This window comes from Chiloscyllium plagiosum, chromosome 23 (genome assembly GCF_004010195.1).
Source record: "Chiloscyllium plagiosum isolate BGI_BamShark_2017 chromosome 23, ASM401019v2, whole genome shotgun sequence".
Lineage (NCBI taxonomy): Eukaryota > Metazoa > Chordata > Chondrichthyes > Orectolobiformes > Hemiscylliidae > Chiloscyllium > Chiloscyllium plagiosum.
The window spans coordinates 20,111,696-20,132,108 of NC_057732.1; the positions used below are offsets into that span (position 1 = coordinate 20,111,696).

Genomic DNA, 20,413 nt, shown 5'->3' on the forward strand with positions numbered 1-20,413 from the left:
GAAGTTCAGGCTTAGCATGAGTCAAAAAAATGGATAAACAAGAGGCAGATCTCTATATAAAATAAGAAAAAATAAAAAGAATTATGGGCATTATTGAATTTTATCTACAAAATAACTGTCTCCATTCTGCCTGACCATAAAGCACATGTAGGTGTACACATATGTACAAAAGTTAAGAGGCATACCAGCAGATGCTCAGGCCATCTACCGGGTGTATTTGTATAACACACAATTCATGAAGTAAAAACAGAGGAGCAGTAAAAACAAAAAAAAATTGATTGTATTTTACTTAAAAATAGATGGCATGAAACTTAATAATAGATGATAAACACTTTATATCAAAAAACTAATATTCACAGCAAAATCTCTTCTCACTATATATCACAAATGTTATGGGATAACTGCTTAAAACAAAAGTTACCAGTATATGAAAAAGTCCATTAGAATCCTTCAAATTCACTGTCCTCATCAGGTGCACTATTGAATAATTCATTCCATTCATCTGGGTCAAGCATATCTTTATATGGATCATCAACTGATTTGTCATCATTTCCATCTGACCATAAATAGTCATCCTCTGTCCCATCTAAAGCATTAGAAATTCCACGTTTTTGAAGGCTTTCACAATAATTTCAGTTTTCATTTCCTTTCAGGACTCAACAATCCACTCACATACAGTTGCAAGTAATGGAGCACGCATATTGTCACCCTTTGTGAATCTTTTCTCCCCAACTTGCATCCAAGCGTTCCATTTCTTCTGTACTAAGTCCTTAAAAGGTTTATTGATGCTAATATCCAGTGACTTCACCATGCTCATAAGGCCTCCAGGACTCTTTGCAATTAACTTGAAATTCATTGATAACACTTCTCACTCTGTGTGATCCGAATATATCCCAAACCAGTAAGCTTTTTTTTCTTTCTAAGTCCACCTGGTCACATATTCCAGACCTTCTTAATCCAAATCTTGCAGCCACCTTCATCTATCCATCCTTTTTCATGGACAAGGACAACAATGCCTTTTGGAAATTTCTGTTTGGGCAGAGTTTTCTGCTTAAAAATCACCATAGCCTTTAACTTTGTTCCATCTGCCATAGAACCAAATACCACAGTGAATCGACTCTTTTCATGGCCAGTAGTTTTAACTAAAACTGTTTTTGCTCCGATCTTGTCCACAGTTCTGTTCCCTGGCATATCAAAGTTCATTGGTTGTTCATCCATATCGCCAATACATGAGAGTTTGTACCCGTTTTTCTCCCAACTTCTGATTACAAAGCAATTGAGCTCAATAAACTTGTCATTAAGTTCTGTTGGGCAATCTTGGTTTTCTGTCTAAGCACTAAATCATACCTTTTCATACACCTACTGCACCATCCAACACTGGCTTTGAAATCACTGAATCCATCTTTTTTAGCTTTGTTTTTGGTGCGTATTTCTATACATTGTCGAGTCACAATGCTTCTGTTCTGACGATACTGAATTACCCAATCAGCAATCTTTTCTTCTAGTTGTGGGCATTTGTTCAACTTTCCTCGATTGGCATACTTCTGTTTTGAGGAGAAAGTGAGGTCTGCAGATGCTGGAGATCAGAGCTGAAAATGTGTTGCTGGAAAAGCGCAGCAGGTCAGGCAGCATCCAGGGAACAGGATAATCGACGTTTCGGGCATAAGCCCTTCTTCAGGAAGCCCTTCTTGAAGAAGGGCTTATGCCCGAAACGTCGATTCTCCTGTTCCCTGGATGCTGCCTGACCTGCTGCGCTTTTCCAGCAACACATTTTCATACTTCTGTTTTGGCATAGCCTTTGCGGCTTTTTCCTTACCAATCTTGGACAAGTTTGTCAGAAACACAGAACTCCTTTGCAGCTACGCCATTGTTGTTCTTCTCTGCAACTTCAATAATTTTTAGTTTAAACTGTGCTGTATACTTGTTTCTTCGTGATGCCATTTTGTCAGAAATATTTGGGGCATTTTTCCAATAAGTTCAAAGAACTGTACACGACACCTACTTCTAAGAAGCTGAGGCAACAGCAGGAAGACAAGGTCGAAGGCTACCTTAAGGTACCGTAGATATTTGCATGCAGAGGTCAAATATACGTATGTAAATATTACATAAATAAATATATTGGGCAGCATGGTGTCTCAGTGGTTAGCACTGCTGCCTCACAGGGCCAGGGACCTGGGTTCAATTCCAGCCTCAGGCTACTTGTCTGTGTGGAGTTCGCACATTCTCCCCATGTCTGCGTAGGTTTCCTCTGGGTGCTCTGGTTTCCTCCCACATTCCAAAAAGATGAGCAGGTCAGATGAATTGGCCAAAGGTAAACTGCCCATAGTGTTAGGTGCATTAGTCAGGGATAAAAATAGGAAAATGAGTCTGGGTGGGCTATTCTTCGGAAGGTCAGTGTGGCCTGTCTCCACACTTTAGGGAATCTGATCTCTCGCTCTCTATCTCTATAGTATATATATAGTCACCAACATTCTATTTAACGATTTGAAAATTGCGCTGCGCAAATATATACTGATGTGCGTAACATGTAATGACTTAAGTATTGCATCAAAAATGTGTATTTAAATCAAAAATGTGCAAATCATGCCCTTTAAGGCTGCATATATAGTCAGGAAGAGACCCCTGAAAAACTAGAGCCGATTTATAAACAATGTCATACGGAAAATACCAGATGTTTTGGTCAAAATAAGGGGTTGACTTATAAACAAGGTTGACCTATACGCGCGTGTATGCGGTAGTTAATCGCCAAGCCATTAAGAAACAACTTGGGTTCTCTTCAAAAACATGTTCCTATTGTGATGGCAAGCTGAATTTTGATATACTGATCACCTCCTGTCATTCCACTCTAAGCAAACTGGTAGATTTATTTAAGCTACATTCAATTTCTGCTCCTCAGTGCTGTGTCCAAAAGTAGTACCTTGGCTCATTAGCTATTGATGCTTCATTCAGAGATATTCTTCTTGGCAGGTTTTTGTCAGTAGTGGTTTTTGTACCTTCCACTCTCAGGGGTCAAGAAAGGAGGCAGGCCTCAAATCTATCCCAGCCAGAACAGATGTCAAACTGGTGTTATTGGCATTATTCTAAACTATACAACTTCCATCTAGACAACTAGGCTAACCAACCTGATCCAGATTACTCAAGATGAAAAAGGAAAATGCTGGAAATACTCAGGTCTTGCAGCATTTTGGAGAGAATATCCTTCTGATTGAATGGTGTTTGGTCTGAACCAAATGGTCTTACTTGGTTCTCTTTCCATAGATGCTACCAGATATGCTGAATATCTCCAGCAATTTCTCTTTCTATTTCCATTCTCCAGTAGTGTGCTTGCATTGTAACCAGAACGAGAGGCTCTGTGGCACGTAAATGTCATACCAGACCCACAATAAGGCAGCTGAGTGTTAAATTCCATTCTCAAGGAAACTGCTATGTTTTATTAAAATTGTTCCAAAACATAATTATATTCCACATGGATTACAGCCAAATGAACAGACTCATGCCAACTTCTCAATTAAGATTATGCATTTCACACTGATCTTAAAAGTGATGCTCACATCAAATTAACAAATATGATTTTTTCAAAAATGCTGGATTTGATTATCAATTGCCAGAGCAGGCAGAGAGGGATAACTTGCCTAGAAGACACTTAGATGCTAATATGCTTTCTTCTGTTGTAAAAGGCAGGGTGCTTTTGGAGAAAAGTTCATTCCAGACATTTTTTCTTGATTTAAATACTGAAAAATATGCTACTTTAACTGGACGTTAGGAACAACCTTTCGAGACATTTGATTTTTGTCTCGAAGGAATGAGCATGCCAAACCACCACAGTAACCTCCATGTTTAATCTTAGTTCTGGGACTCATAAAGTCATTCTTCTTATATCATCAAGTATAATCCATTAAATATTGTAGTGTTACCCAGACCTGCCTTTTAATGAGCTCCATTTATGCCATTCAAATAGAAGAAAAAAGGAATTTCTTCTACTGGAATAAAAGCAAAATACCATAGATACTGGAAATCTGATACAAAACAGAAAATGCTGGAGAAATTCACCAGGTCTGGCAGCATCTTCTCTCTCCACAGTTGCTGCCAGAACTGCTGAGTTTCTCCAGCATTTTCTGTTTCTCGTACTGGTAGAAAGGATAATAGCTTAAAGAGGGTCAAGACAAAGAATGTGGCTGAACTAGTTTTGGATATGGCATCTGCACTAGTGGCATTCCTAAAAATAGATCCACCCCTGCTTGAAAAAGTAAGATGATGTTGTCTTCTTCAAGTTGACAAAGGTATAGAATTACAAGCAACTTATTCTTCTGACTTGGCTGAAGAAAGAGTTGAAGTCAATGAGCAACCCTAAGCATCTTAGCCATTTGATAGACCTGAGAGCAACTGAACTCAGCATTTTTCAGGTACAACATTTTGTATTTTTGTGGCTCTATTCCCACCCTCTACTTTCATGGTTGACTGAAAAGCATCATTAAGCATCAAAACTGAAATTTGAGGACAATGTGTGTGTGCGTGTGTATATGTTATATATATATATATTTGGAGGTCACACAATTATGTGTTACTCTACAGAACTCTGTTGTTTTGCTGATTTGCAGTGATGTAGGATGTACAAAGAGGAAGTAAAGCTGTGTTCCTCAAATAAATAAACTATACTTATTTTAGCTAAATCTTATTCCATCCATCATTTAATTTCAGAGCAAATAAATACTTCGCTGCAATTTATATGGACCAGACAGTCACTGCTTTACATTACGGTGACTCCACAGACAGTCAAGGTATAGTCCTGCTATTTATATGGTTTGTCAAGGGGGATTGTGTTTTTATTGTTACTTTAGCTATTGTTTAAGCAACTAACATAAAACTGTTCACTGTTGTTGTAATATCTATATATTATGCTAAAATCAATATCATGTAAATAATATTTCATGGGTGATTTTGAAACTACAGATACTCTGTGACTGTTAAAATAATATTTATATACACATTTATGCTTTCTTCAATTGTTTTGATACTTTAGGGTATCCTTGCACAGATATTTGTTACTGTAAATTAAGAATGTTACATATTAATCATGTTTTGTATTAGGAGGGAAATAAATATGTCGTTAACCTGATATAGCACCTGTAAAATAAAAATCTGATTTTTGTAAGTTTTGAATTTTCAAAACTTTTTTTTTCTGAAGGGGTTGATATACTTGCTAGGTTACAAATGTGAATGCATTATTAATTCCCAGTACTTCACCAGAACAAACTGAGTTCAGGCAAATTGACTGTCGAGCTGATTCTATTTTTTGCCTGGTAACCATGCTTACTGGATTGCAATCAGGAGTGGGAACTTGCTGATTACCTTTATTCTCTTCCCCAATTTATTTCCAATCGCTGCAAATGATAAGTTACTAAATGGAGAAGATGATAAGGATTCAAGTTTGGATCATCTCAAATTAATGGTTTAATCCTACATTTGAAAATGCTCATGTGCAGATGAAGTCATTGAATTATGGCCCAATGAATACAGATACCCAGGCAAAAATGTAATCATACTTAATTTCAGCAGAAAATAGTATATTTTGTGTTATTATTAATGCAGTGTATAATTATTCCAACAGCCTACTCATGCATTACTGTATTTTAATGGATTATGGGAGAGTGCTGTACAGGGGCATGTGGAAGGAGCCTGAATATTCTTGGTGCACAGGACTCCAAGAATTCTTAATTTGGCTCAAAAAATACTCTTAACAACTGGTGAAAGGAGGAGCTTGGTTTATTCTGGCAATTCTTTCGTACCCTGCTTAGGTGAAAATAGCCACATTGTACCTTCAAAATATATAGACACATTATAGTATTGTAAAATTTATGGAATGAAATTTTGCAGAAAAAAAAATCAACAATGGTTGGTGTACATTTATAGTACACCATTTATTGTAACACACCCTGAGAACTCACTGCGTAAAGCTAAACAGAAGTACCTGTATGGGGAATTGGGGAGAAAAGTGGAGAGGCTACGAATGAGCACAAAATGTATATCAAGGAGAAGGTTTTGCAAAGTTCTAGGAGGAAGCTCAAGAGGTGGTAAGACAGATCAGAGCTGGATGTAAAATCGTAAATGGCATCAGCGTAATAGCTGAACAAAATTCAGTCCTGGAATTTTGATGCTTCACTTGTGATAACTTATGATTTAATATGATAAATTATTAAATTATAAAATGTAGCACTGTAGTTTTGCATTTAAATATTTTAATATGCAGGGTTTTTTTTCAAGAAGTATCCAACGGTTGAACATAAATGAGATTACTTCCATACTACATCCTATGATAACAGTTTGCCTTTATGTTTCTTTTCAAACCAACAAATCTTGCTTGTGTCCCACCTAGCTCCCCCACTGTCAGTTGCTAAGAGTCAGCCTTTAAATTTCTCCCTTTTTTCTCCTTTCCAGCCAAAATAGCAAGGGAAATAATTAGGGGAAGCAATATCTCCAGAACTGAGAACTCTGTTAAAGCCATGATTAATATAATTTGTACTTAATAAAACCTTTTCCAGTAAAACATCTTGACAGTTGACACTCTGTCAGTTAAGAACACTATTTTGTTTCTCTCATGAAAGAACAAAAGGGAACAGTGTAACACCATTGGTTCCTTGTAACTGACAATGGCACCTTTAATCTAGTCATTTATTTCAACTGCCCTAGTCAATTATGTTTGTATCTTTCCACAACAGATAAATCAATCCAGACACCAATACCTATAAGAATCAACGGTACCCAAACTTATTAAAGCTTATAATAAGCTCAATGAATGAGCAACTGTGGTTATGTCTATCTCATAAGAGAATGATATTTGTCATTTTAATTTTCAGAGTAAATCATTTAACTTTGACATTTTCAATCTCTGATCTATTTATGATGTAATTCTTTTAATGTTCAGCATGAAATGGATAACAATAACTTGCATTAACATCGCAAATTGAGGTAGAAAATTGCTCATCCCCAATCCATAAAGGAAATACTAAATAGAAAGAACATCCATGATTTTGTACAGTTCCTTTTATATGCCAAAGTGTTTTACAACTAATGAATTGTATCTTAGGTGTAATCATCATAATTTTACAGGGCAACACAGCAACCAATTTGTGCAACGAAGTACCATTAGCAGCAAATAAGGTAAATTATTAGATAATTTGTTTTGGTGATATTGGACATCTCAGAAGAATAATTTCTTCCTCTTCTTTGAATAGCTTTATGAGATCTTTCATGTCCTTCTAAGCAGACTGACAAGGATGTCATATAACATTCAAGAGGTGGTACCTTCAAGATCGCAATATTTCTAAAATTAAGTTTTAGCCTTTTAGTTATTTGTTCAACATGCTTAAGCCTATACTGGGATCAAGTTGGTCAGGCGATTACTCAAAATGATAAGTTGAGAGTGAAAAGATTGACTGCAATTAATGGTCCTCTTCCTCCCTTCAACCTGAGTATTAGTATTAACTATGTTGCACTGTGTTTTATACTCTGCACTCTTTACTTCTTAAAGTTTCAACTTATTTATCTTTTTTCTTTTGTCTTTCCTGGTATCCTTTTCTGCAACAGATGTATCACTCTGTACTATAGGTCTTCACCTCTCAATAAAAGTAAATGAGCACAGTAATATGGATCAAAAAATTATTTTTAGTTGTAACTAATTGGATAGATCAGGTAGGTTTTTTTAGGAAATAGGTTCAGAAGGGAGAAAACTGAGTATCAAAATTGTGTCAAACATGTTTAAAATATTTGCAAACTAGCCTTCACAAATGACTATATTAAGTTTCCAGATACAGTCATATTTGCTCAGAAATCTGTTACAATTAAACTAATAAAAGATTTACGAAGAAATTGGTACATGAAATGTTCACAAATGACAAATATGTCTACTTCAGTATTTACAAGAAAATAGGGTGGACACAAAGACTGCCGAAGCACTAAGAACAATAGAGCTGTGCTGAAAGTCTAGAATATAGTGAATGTCACCTTGGTATTCAAGAAGTAAGAAAATCATAAAACTGCTTGATTTATGTAGCATAATAATAAGACCTTAAAGCAAAGCCTGGTTGCATTTAAAAGGATAGGTGAAGCCTCACAACATTTAAAAGTTCCTGACACAGAATCAATAGGCTGGATTACCTCCTTCTGTGGTGTAACACTTATGTTTCTATGACAGCTATCCAGGAAATGTAATTTATTTCAGGATTTCTGAAGGTATTCATAACAATTCCATAAAGTATTAGAAAGGGTATGATACTAAGATGCAAATTAGCTCATTAAATTGGAAACTCTATTGGTAATAGCAAATGGATAAAACTCAGTCTACTACTGTGTGAACTCAGCTTTTTGGTTATGACAACTGCATCAGTGGTTGAAGAGAATACTTACAATAATGTGCCATTTATTAATAATTCTAAACTATGGAAATAAAGGAAATAAGCAGCAACAAAATTATATTGTCCTTCAGAATTCATTTTCAATATACAAGTCTAATCTTGATTTAAGTATTATCAAAGGTTATTAATAATGGGAAAGTCTTTCAGTTTCATGAAATCCTGCAGATTACATATCTAAAGTCTTTTCTCTTTGGAATACACTTGGTTCCTCCCATGAAACACCTAGAAACTATTTTTGTCACTTGAGATCATTCATTATAAAGTGACATGACACAAGCACACAGACAGAATCGGTTCCACATAAGAGCCACCTACGTTACAGTTGCGATGACATAGTTCACAATTGCTTCATGATGCCAAGTTTCTCCACATAAAATATCTCCTTAAAAAGGAGATAAAGGATTTAAGGATCTCCTTTAAAAACTGCACTGGAAGGAAGTCTGCTCATAATATAAATTGATGTGGTGAAGAAAGGAAAATTGTTTGTCGCTTTTCACAGAACTGATCGACAAGGTAAACAATCTTAAAATAACATATTGTTTGATCACTTTAAGAGCAAGTCCCATTAAAAGGCACAGAAATGTTCAATACCTAGTGACATTTGCTGACAAGTCCCCTTTGAGATGTTCCTACTTTGCTTCTGCAGTATACTCCCATTGTTCACAGATAATTCATATTTTTCAAAACTATAGTCAATTTTCTAAATTAAAGAAGTAGTAAGTCTGGAATTTGTTGCTACAAATGGATTTTAAACAGTTTCCAAGGAATACAAATAGACTCTAAATTAATTTCACTGTCATCTGTTTAAAGAATTTCCTTGTCACCATATTTACATAAGTTTCTCACTTTGTTTCTAAAATAGCTGGTGCAGAAATGTAGCTTTGTGCAAGATGACAGTCAGTACAATCTCATCAAGAATTTAAAATAAATAAATTTGATTTCTTCTGCTGGGCAACTGCAGGTGCTGCAAATTGCTTTTTGAGCAACTTTTTTGGAGGGAAATAACTTAAGAATAAAATCTTGACCAGGGTTTGTCATGGAAACAGTAATTCTTGAACAGAAGCATGCAAGTTAATTAACCATTGTTGATTGACTAGATGCTCTTGGAATTTAGGGCCACAAGGTTCACAAGCCCTGAGCTTCACATCATCAAGGCTACGCTCTGCATCCAAGGACAATAAATCCTTGTAACCACGAAGATTCACTGAAGATACTTCCTCCAATATCTAAATTAAATTGGGCAAATTCAGTTCCACGAATGAACATATTTAGATTAGATTACATTACAGTGTGGAAACAGGCCCTTCGGCCCAACAAGTCCACACCGACCCGCCGAAGCGAAACCCACCCATACCCCTACATTTACCCCTTACCTAACACTACGGGCAATTTAGCATGGCCAATTCACCTGACCTGCACATCTTTTGGACTGTGGGAGGAAACCGGAGCACCCGGAGGAAACCCACGCAGACACGGGGAGAACGTGCAAACTCCACACAGTCAGTCGCCTGAGGCAGGAATTGAACCCGGGTCTCAGGCGCTGTGAGGCAGCAGTGCTAACCACTGTGCCACCGTGCCGCAAATTCGACCAGCAAGAATGACAGTTGACTCAAGATATGGTGAAACAATTCAAGAGCAGATAATTTCACATTTTAGTTTTGAAAAATATGAATTATCTGTGAACGAGGGTAATATACTATTGAAACACTGTAGGAATAGTTCAAAAGGGGCTTTATCAACAATTGTCACTAAGGTGTTGAAAATTTATGTGGCTTCTAATAAGAATTTGCTTTTAAGTCTTTGGATTGGATGTTAATGATTTTTTGTCTGTTAAATTGTTGGCCAGTATAAACAGGTAACTGTCTCCTTTGATTATACAACCCAATGCCATATCGAGAAAATTCAGTTGTCCTTTTAACTCTGTTATATCTACAAAATTTAAGAACTTAACTTGTGAGTCCCTTTTTCCTTTTGTGCATACCTCTATCCATATGAGCATTTGTGATCCTATCAAACTTGCGGATTATTAAGGGGGTGGGGTGAGTCAGGGAGACTGCAATTGCTGAAATAATCCGTAAAGTGGCAAGGCAGGCTAACGTTAATATCGTCAGAGCCGACAGGTCATCCACCTGACATATTAACTGTGCTTCTTTCGTCAAAGGTGCTGACTGGCCTGCTGAACATTTCCAGCAGTTTCTGTCTCAGCATTTTGCTTTTGATTTGGGTTAATATTTGGCTGGAAGCTTCAGATTTTTAACAACATGGTTTCTACCCCTAAATGAATTTCCATTGTTGATGTGTTTTACTTCAGTCAGTAGTTTGAGTAAACATCTGTTGATGGTGTCGTTACCCTGCGTACGGTTTGGCAATGAGCGATAGCTGCAGACCTGAGACAATCTCCCCTGATCCAGAGCAGGCTGCTCTGTGTTTGCATTACAAATAAAACAGCAACTTATAATAACTATATAAAAACCCGCAGAAAAGTCTACCCTTTTGATGAAATCGTCCAAGGAGGTTCAAGACCGCAGCGGTAAAGTGTTCGTTTATGTAAATATATCTGTGGCATTTGAACGGGTACTAAAAACACATTCAGACATTTACCAAATACAGAAAGTTTCTAAGTGTATTATGTCAAAGAATTAGAAAAAAATAGTTATTTCCCATTATGTTTCTGTAACTCAATGTCAGACATTTTCACAGTTTTGTGCCTTTTGTTTTAATCAGTAACTACCTTTTAGCTGTCCAGCCTCGGAGTGAATTGGGTCGATAATTTTTGTCGAAATTGTGCTTGGGGGTTTTATGGGTCGGGGGGGAAAAGAATTTTCTCCGGAAGAACAGTCCTCAGAACCGACAAGACCAATTAATTTTAAAGCGTTCGCCATGAGGTTGGAGGCGTCCACGTGTTCGTTTTGTTTGGAAGGTACAGGGGATTCCCCCCCCCCCCCCAAACTAAATGTGTGACTTTTGTCAACATGGATTTTACCCAAAAAGACCATGAGTAAAAGAGTAAAGTAGAATTTTAAATTAAACTGAGATTGCGGCGTGCTGCACAAGTGTTTAACTGAGGGCACATTAATTCTAGGATTCACCGTGTCTCAGGGACTTCACAATTATTGACGGGTTTTGGAATTTTCCTCATATTACGTGCTCTCTCGGGGATGTGGCAGACATTCACATTGTTTTCTCACATTGTATTAAAAGCAGTTTATCCGGAAGAGCTGCATTGTTTAAAACAAGAAAACTCCTGGATAGAGGAGATGGCTGTTCAAATGATTCGACATTTTAAACCAAAAATTACTGTCTGTTAACTGGACAGGGAGAAGGGGCGATGCAGTTTAGTGAGAGCTAGCGCTTACTTGAGTAGGTGATACAGTCCAGCAAAGTCTAAGTAACTTTTTTTTATGCAAGTCTAGACTGGAAGAGTCCGAGCTGCAAATCCTTTTGAGAGTCTGTGCAGTGATGTGATACGTCCTGGGGATGCTCCAGGTTTATAACCAAAGATCATTGTGTTTCAGTGTCCAGTCACCTGTTCGCTGAACAGGAGAGTCTTGAAGCGACCGAAATGCCGACAGCAGAAAATGTCAACCACAACTACTTTGTGGCGCGTTCGGTTTATTCCGAGAATAGTTTCCTGGAGGAGACAGAAAAAAAGGAGAAGGTCCCCAAGACTATACGCGACCGACTGGCCAAGAGATGCAGGTGAGTGGAAGTTTTTCCGCCTCTCCACATGCCCAGCAAGTTGTTCTAAAACCTCCATTAAAACCTCTCACGCTATTCTCGAATCTAAAGCAAAGCCGATTTCTGTTCCCCTTCACTTCAGAAGTAGCAGCATTTAGTAAGACGTCATCAACATTTGCCAGCCACTAAATTTAAACCTTTTTTTTCAAACGGAAGGTATAACACTGTCATTTTTAAAGAATATCCGAAGAAATAATTGATTTGGCTGGGCAGTTTTCAAACAACCCAGCAGTGCAAAGTGGTGAATGTAAAGCCATTTAAGAAACAGATTTGAGCACTGACATTTTAGTGTGACATTATGAAGAGGAAAAGCTAATTGGAGTTGACAGAATTGGGCTGAGTTTTAAGATTTTGTTTTTGGCTAAGTGAGAGTTTCAGTGAGCTTTGGTTTTGGAGGGATACTTGCTGCAAGGACTAGTGAGATTTTTCATCGTTTCTTACCAAATGTGTCTTGTCAACTACCTATTACTCCGCCTATGGTATCTGACACATTTGATTCTATTCCCATATTCCAATATACATTTCCAGAACGATTCATCACTCACAGATAGATAGGTCACCAAAAGGTTAGCTCTCGCCATTTTTAAAAGCCCATTGTGCACCCAAATAAACACTGTCAGTCTGGAGCTGCCTGCACAGTTCCTAACATGTGTCCAGGGCATGGCAGACAGGGGGAATTGACACCTCACTTTGCAGGTAAGGTGGCCCTGTTGGATGGGACTGTGCAGACAAGGGACACCCTTTTCTCTCAGGACCAGCAGTGGAGGCCAGAACACCAAACCATGCCTGCTGTGTCTGAGATTACCACCAGGTCAGTGCAGTCTCAGCCACCAGGAAGAATATTCAGCATGGGAGAAGAAAGCTAGTGACTTTCTCCAGTGACTGTCACACACACTCTGTCTCTGTTACTGCATCTACCTTCTGCCAAGCGTCATGTTCTACCACTCACTGTCCACACCCTCTGCTGCCTGCTCTTTCTCACTCGAGAGATCTCCCCACCTGCATGAAAAGTAACAGCTATGCCACCTACTCTCCTCTCCCAAATACCTGCCACATTCCAGGAGGAAAATGCTACCGAATAGGGCAGAAAGACTCCACCTGGGTGGTGTGCTGCCTAATATTCAGCTTCCCACCTCTCTTATGAAGATCATCCTGATTTTGACTAACCTGAGCATGTCCAAGCTTTAGTCTGGAATCAGTGCCTGCCCTTAACTTAGTTGTTGGGACCCCCAATTGAAGGTTAGGCCTTTTGATTTGACTGGGGGCACTTGACAACCATGAAAAGCTTCGTGGCTGAGCTTAATGACAAGGCAAGACTGTAGTCATATGAGCTTAGTGTATCTGGCTGAAGGGTAAAAGTGCAAAATGGCAATGCATGACAGGGATGCTGTCAGCATCCAAGAAGCGAGTGAGTGAACACTATGAAGCAAATATAGAGTCTGGACGTGCCCTGGCCCAATCCATGAGCTGGGTGCATGATGCTGAGCAGCAGCATTACAAGGTTAGTTGCCAATGCAGCTCAAAGTTTGGAAGCATCCTGTACGTGGATTGGAGATGTGATGAGCATTGCTATGAGCTGGTACATGTTGGATGCCAATGTCCTTGGACATGAGGCACGTGTGGAAGGTATTCATGGAGTATGCTCTGAGGTGTTGCCCAGTGTCCAACGTTGAGGTCCTTTGGAGCAAGCAATGAGTTGAAGGTGTGTCAGGCACCTGCATTTATGTCCATGTCAAAGTTCCTGATGGCTAGTTTGTTTGAGGCATTTGGTAAGATTGGAAGCTGAATAGTAATGAGGCATTTAAAAAGCAGCACTCTCCATTAATTGGCAACTCGTCACTGTCTAGCAAGAACTTTGCCTCATTGTTTGTCAAATGCATATCCAATATGTCGACTCCCCTCCACTGCGGATGTTGCCTGACCTGCTGTGCTTTTCCAGTGCCACACTTTTTGACTCTGACTGCCCAGCATCTGCAGTCCTCACTTTCTTCTAAATGCACAAAAGATGCAGTGAGATGCTCTCATGTCAAGATAGGTCTTGATGGACTGCTTGTTTGATTCTGCCACAAATTTTGCGGTAGTCTACGTTGCTCAGACCCTAATAAGATTCTATCAAATTGGCATCTCTGCTACTTCCTATCTGGTTAGAATGCAGGATAAGTACTAGAGAAGCAATGAGGAGTGAGAGTTGTTGGGATTGTACAGTAGGCCATGCCTTGGAGTACATATCTAGAGTAAGGAAATTAATATTACATTTAGGGTGGTGTTCAAGTTACAGGAGATGGATAATATCACAGATGGACATGCAGGTTGGTATTCCATGTAAATAATTTCTTGTGGTATTAGCAGCATTTTATTTTGTAGTTCAGCCATGTCCTCTGCTTCCACAAGATCTCCTCTAGTCCTTCATTTACTTATCCATTGATTACTTTAATTCTATTTATGTTGGTAAAGTTAGTACCTTACTAATCTATTTTTGTAACATTTGTGGGGCCTTTTTTGTTGTTTCCTTTTTCAGTTCTCTCTCTTATGAACCTGTCGGTTATAGTAAGCCTCTGACTTTTTGATTCATTTGAATCTAGGAATTCAGTTATCTAGAGAACTCTAGTTTTGCGTACAAGTTGACTCCTATGTGTCACATTGCTGATTCAAAGTTTTAGTAAGCAATCTTTGATTCCAGTTTACTGAACAATATAGCTGTTCTCCCTTTTTAGAGATTACTGACAGTAGTGGTTTAATGAGGGGAGGGATTGAGAAGGAGGGACTTGCATGACAACCCCAGCCAGTACGGGAATTAAATCTGCGCTGTTCACCTCAGTCTGTATTGCGCACTAGGATGGTTTTGGTTAGCTTTGTTGGCTGAATGGCTGGTTTATGATGCAGAGTGATTACAACAGTGTGGGTTCAGTTCTCAAACTGACTGAAGTTACTGTGGTCCATGGCAACTTTACCCTTAACTTGGGTTTAAACAAATGGCAGATTAGGTTGGCTATCAAATGTAAGTCTTCCACCATACTGATAAACAAAACCTGTTCAGGCAATGTTAAATTTACATGCCTGATGATGGTAGTTTATAAACCAGTTCATCCTCTGTGGCAGACTCAATAACTTGATATCTCAATCAGGTAGCTCTGGAGTTTTGTTATACCTGACTAGCTATTGTGACTCACTCATCAGAGAATGTGGATGGGTACAGCTGTCACTAACAACAAGAATTCTTCTTATTTAGCTCCAGATAATCCTGCATACCAAAATTTGAAAGGTAAGCAGTCCTGACCAAACAAAGAGCAGAAAATGGCTCTGGTAAATTGTGCAGCTCTATCTGTTAACTCCAGGTGTACTGGAAGGGGTGGGGGTAGTGTGGAGAAAGAGCTATCTTTAATTAATTCCCTTCCAACCTGCATCTGAACTTTCCGGCTTTGTGTAAGTGGGTTCTTACCCCAAGGGGAGAATCTGAGTGGCTCATGGAATGTTGAATTTCATAGAGTGAAAAGGGATCTTTTAAATAGGTGGTTGGCTGCTAAACAGTCTACGTTTGAATACTGTTATGATTAAATGGATGTTTTCAAGAAAGTATAAAGGAATAAGACTATAAGAAACATTTTGATATTTCTTTAAAGTTAATGATTGAGCATTGGAAAATAGTTAATCATTTGTGCTCTATATGCATTGCAAAACAGAAAATATTGAGTTTTCAGATAAGGTTATAAGAAATAGAAGCAGGAATAGATCATTGAGCCCACTGAACGTGCTCCACCAATCAGTAAGGCAATGATGCATTTTCTACCTCAATTCTACTTTCTCACCCAATCCTGATTTTCCTTTGCAGCCACAAATCTATCAGATTTTTAAAATTTACTCAACAGTTGAGCCTCTACAATCTTCTGGGATAGAAAATTTCAAAGATTCGTGGCCTTTTTTAGTGATGAAACTTACCCCTGTCTCAGTCCTAAGTGTCTGATCCTCCTATCCTGAGACTGTGGGCCACTTATTCTGGACTCCCTAGCTCGAGAAATCATTACTTTATCCGTTGTCATGTGTTTTCCAATCTATTTTAACTGAATTGCCCTTCATACCTGCATAATTTGTTGTGTTTGCATTTAAGACCCTAGTTTTGGACTAAATCACTCCAATTGAATATAACATGTTTATATTAAACTAGGTGCGAAAACAGTATGTTCTCTATGAACAGAATACAAATGTAGGTGTGAGGGCACCTTATCTAATAAGTGACAAACAAAAAGGTATGTTTGTCAAGTATTTTAAATCATTGCATAAGCAAAAGACTAACTTACAAACATATCAATTAGAAGGATGCTATTGGCCCTTCCAGGCTTCTCTGCCATTCGTTAAGGTCATGGCAAGTTAGTGTTCTGAATTCCTGTTTATTCCTGATATCCACTGATTCTTCTTAAGCATGAAATCAATCTACCTTCACCAATTAAACATTTTCAACATTCTGCCTTCTAAGACAGTGTTCAGAAGTTGCACTGCCTCTGAAAGAAAAAAAGCCTCTCGTCTCAGTCTTAAACAGGTGACCCAAATCTTAAGTTGTACCATTTATTTCTGATCTCATCCACAAGAGGATAGAGAAGCCCACATCTGGAGAAGACATCCAGGATCTCATAAACTTCAAGAAAAACACTTCTCACTCTTCTAAACTCTGGTGAAAACAAGCCGAATCGCTCCAGTTTTTCACCTATGACAACCTGTTTATTCCAGGTAGCAATCGAGAAAACGTCCTCTGAAGCACCTCCAATGCATTTACATCCATCCTTAGAGACCAAAGCTGCACACAGTATTTAAGGTGGGGTCTTGCCTGTGTAACTGTACTGCAGATGCTGGGAACCTGAGATAAATAAACAAGAAATGCTGGAAATGCTTTGAATAGAAGGTCCACAACCTGAAACAGTATCACTTCTCTTTATAGATGCCGCATGTCCTCATGAGTACTCCCAGCATTTTCTGTTTCTCATGTTTAACTGTATACTGTTCAACTGAAGGTGCAAGTATGGTATATGAAAAGAAATCTATATAAGAAGAAATTTAGTTTTGTATTGCCATGGAGGGACAAGAATGGATCCTCTGTTGGGTCTAATCATGGTCATTTAACTTTCTGAAAGATATTGTTTATCTGTTAAACAATCCAATTAAGAGAAGTAAAAATTCTTTTTATTGGATGCAAGGTGATTTTTGGGAGCAAAGAGCATTTTGTTTTTAAGTAATAAAGGAACCCATTATGCGGATATGCGAAGTATTTTGCGCAAGTGAGGCTCATTAATTAATAACTAAATAATTATAGTTAATAACAAAACCTAAATTTGTGGTGTCGATTGCTTGCTGGTTCACTTGTGCCATTCAAAATTAAGGTTGATCAATTTCTGCTTTAACAATGTGTAGAAAAATAAGTTTTTAAAGAAGGATATTAAATGGAAAAATATTCATGTTGCACTCAAACTAGATTTTTCCATTACTTTTTAATATTGCTTTCAATTAAAATAAGCCCGAGAGGTAAACTTATTACTTACATTGATTTTATTTCTTTGCAGTTGCTCAGCTAAAAGGGTTCTAGGCATAATTAAAGGCTTTCTGCCCATACTGAATTGGTTGCCCAAGTACAGATTGAAGGAATGGTTGCCTGGTGATCTTATTTCTGGAGTGAGCACTGGTTTGGTGGCAACATTACAAGGTAAATGTCTTTCCAGGATACTACATATATTCATTTAACTTTTTAAAAATACTTCTTTTTACCTTTGATTAGAATCTTTTGAAATAATAATCCATCTGCTCTGTGCGGTTATAGTTCCAGCAATCATTGGGTTTTTCCCTATTTGACTGAAGGAGGTGAAGAATTTTAGTTCTCACTGAATAAGACGCACTAATAATTTTAAACTAGTGAAGTAGACCACATTTCTGTTGAGTATTTTCTATATTTGATCTTGGATTTTGATCCATTCTGGATAGGGTTAAATGCACCAAATAGTATTGTTATTCTCGATCTATTATTGAAAATGGAATGAAATTCATTTTTCTCCCCTAATAATGACATTACAGGTCTATAATTTGCAACTAATCAAGAAATCTGACATAAGATGCCTTTAGTCTCGATGAATGGAATGCTTATTTTTGTTTAGGCCAACAGCTTGTCAGGGTACACTTTGAGCTAATAGAATTAAGATGGTCATCTTACTTTTAAGTTACTGTGGCCCCAAAAAGGTAGCATCAAGTCCATTCTCATCAACCAGCTAGTACATTGTGCTTTTTCTCTTTACTTAATGGCTTGAAGGTAATAGCTAGACCTTGGTTTTCAATTGAAAACTGTCCTGACAGTACATTGATTGTGGTCTCAGTGATGGATTTGATTTAATTAATTGTAGTCACATGTACCTAAGTACTGAAATGTTTTGCTAGCAATGCAAGCAGATCATAGTAAGCAAGGACAAACAGATCATAGGGTGCTTAAACAGAGTGAGGCATACACATTACACATTGCACAGGAGGTGAACAAAGCAAGATCAACGTTATTTGAAGTTAAACGTCCATTCATCAGTCTGCTAAAGTCAGGGAAGAACTGTTCTTGAACCTGTTGGTGCATGTGTTCAAGCTGCTTTAGCTTCTGCCTGATTGAAGAGGTTGTAGGAGAGCACTACTGTGGTGGGAGAGGTCTTTGATGTTGATGGCCATTCTGTACAGTGAGAATTGTAAATGGAGTCCGTGAATGGAAGGTCGTACCACGCTGTTAAGCACCCAGATAGTATGCTTTCTATGGTGCATCTGTAAAAGTTGGTGAGGGTCACATGCATTACATAGAATTATAGAATCCCTGCAGTGTGGAAACAGGCCCTTCAACCCAACTGACCCTCCGAAGAGTATCCCACCCAAACTCATTTCCCATTACAGAGGAACCTCGATTATCTGAATATCAGATTATCTGAATACAGTATCAGATTATCCGAAGGGGATCTCAAGGTCCCGATAGAAACATTACGCCAGTGATGTTTCCAACACTGATCATGTCTTTTGTTTACAGTGATTAAAAATGAACTCAGCTGACTGAAAGGCTACCGAGAACAGTCCTGGACATCGATGGGAGCCCAGCCACTGTCTCCAAATGACTGATCACCTTCTCTCTCGCTCGTGCTCTCTCTCTCGCGCTCTCTCTCTCTCGCGCTCTCTCTCTTTCGCGCTCTCTCTCTTTCGCGCTCTCTCTCTCTCGCGCTCTCTCTCTCTCGCGCGCTCTCTCTCGCTCGCGCTCTCTCTCTCTCTCGCTCGGGCGCGCTCTCCCTCGCGTGTGCTCTCGCTCTCTCTTGCTCTCGCGCACGTTCTCTCTCTCTCGCTCTCACGCGCTCTCTATCTCACTCGCGTGCTCTCGCGCGCTCACTCTCTCGCTCCATCTCGCTCTCGCGCGCGCTCTCTCGCTCCATCTCGCTCTCACGCGCGCTCTCTCGCTCCATCTCGCTCTCGCGCGCGCTCTCTCGCTCCATCTCGCTCTCGAATGCGCTCTCTCTCTCTCGCTCTCGAGTGCGCTCTCTCTCTCGCTCTCGAGTGCGCTCTCTCTCTCGCTCTCGAGCGCGCTCTCTCTCTCTCGCTCGCACGCTCTCTCTCGCTCGCGCTCTCTCTCTCTCTCTCTCTCTCTCTCTCTCGCTCGGGCGCGCTCTCTCTCACTCGCGTGTGCTCTCGCTCTCTCTCTCTCTTGCTCTCGCGCGCGCGCTCTCTTTCTCGCGCACGCGCGCTCTCTCGCTCTCTCGCTCTCGCGCGCTCTCTCGCTCTCTCTCTCGCGCGCACTCTCTCTGTCGTGCACTCTCTCTCGCGCGCTCTCTCTCTCTCACTCGCACGCTCTCTCTCGCTCGCGCTCTCTCTCTCTCTGTCTCTCTCTCTCGCTCTCATGGCGCTCGCTCTCTCTCGCTCTCCCGCGCGCTCTCTCTCTCTCGCTCTCCCGCGCGCTCTCTCTCTCTCGCTCTCCCGCGCGCTCTCTCTCTCTCGATCGCGCTCTCTCTCTCTCTCGATCGCGCTCTCTCTCTCTCGCTCTCGATCGCGCTCTCTCTCGCTCTCGCATACGCTCTCACTCTCTCGCGCGCTCTCTATCTCACTCGCGTGCTCTCGCGCGCGCGCTCTCTCTCTCTCGTGTGCGCGCTCTCTCTTTCTCTCGCTCTCGCGCGCGCGCACTCTCTCTCTCTCTCGCTCTCGCGCGCGCGCACTCTCTCTCTCTCGCTCTCGCGCGCGCGCACTCTCTCTCTCTCGCTCTCTCGCGCGCTCTCTCTCTC

At 39.6% G+C, this 20,413-nt stretch overlaps 1 protein-coding gene across 6 annotated transcripts in view; it reads left to right on the forward strand.

The window, feature by feature from the left end:
- The first annotated feature begins 4,293 nt into the window (after nt 1-4,293).
- The window catches only part of slc26a4 (solute carrier family 26 member 4), a 66,240-nt gene continuing 50,120 nt past the window's right edge, over nt 4,294-20,413 (forward strand). Inside the window, exons 1-4 of one of the 6 annotated variants that reach the window (XM_043713675.1) lie at nt 4,294-4,403; nt 4,699-4,778; nt 11,927-12,110; nt 17,699-17,838. In XM_043713675.1, the coding sequence (XP_043569610.1) occupies nt 4,727-4,778; nt 11,927-12,110; nt 17,699-17,838 (376 nt within the window). In that variant the 5' untranslated portion in view covers nt 4,294-4,403; nt 4,699-4,726. Of the gene's footprint in view, nt 4,404-4,698; nt 4,779-7,107; nt 7,159-8,905; nt 8,925-10,456; nt 10,942-11,097; nt 11,332-11,378; nt 11,772-11,926; nt 12,111-17,698; nt 17,839-20,413 lie in introns of those variants that run through there. The other 5 variants (XM_043713678.1, XM_043713679.1, XM_043713676.1 and 2 more) reach the window with 5 other exon arrangements.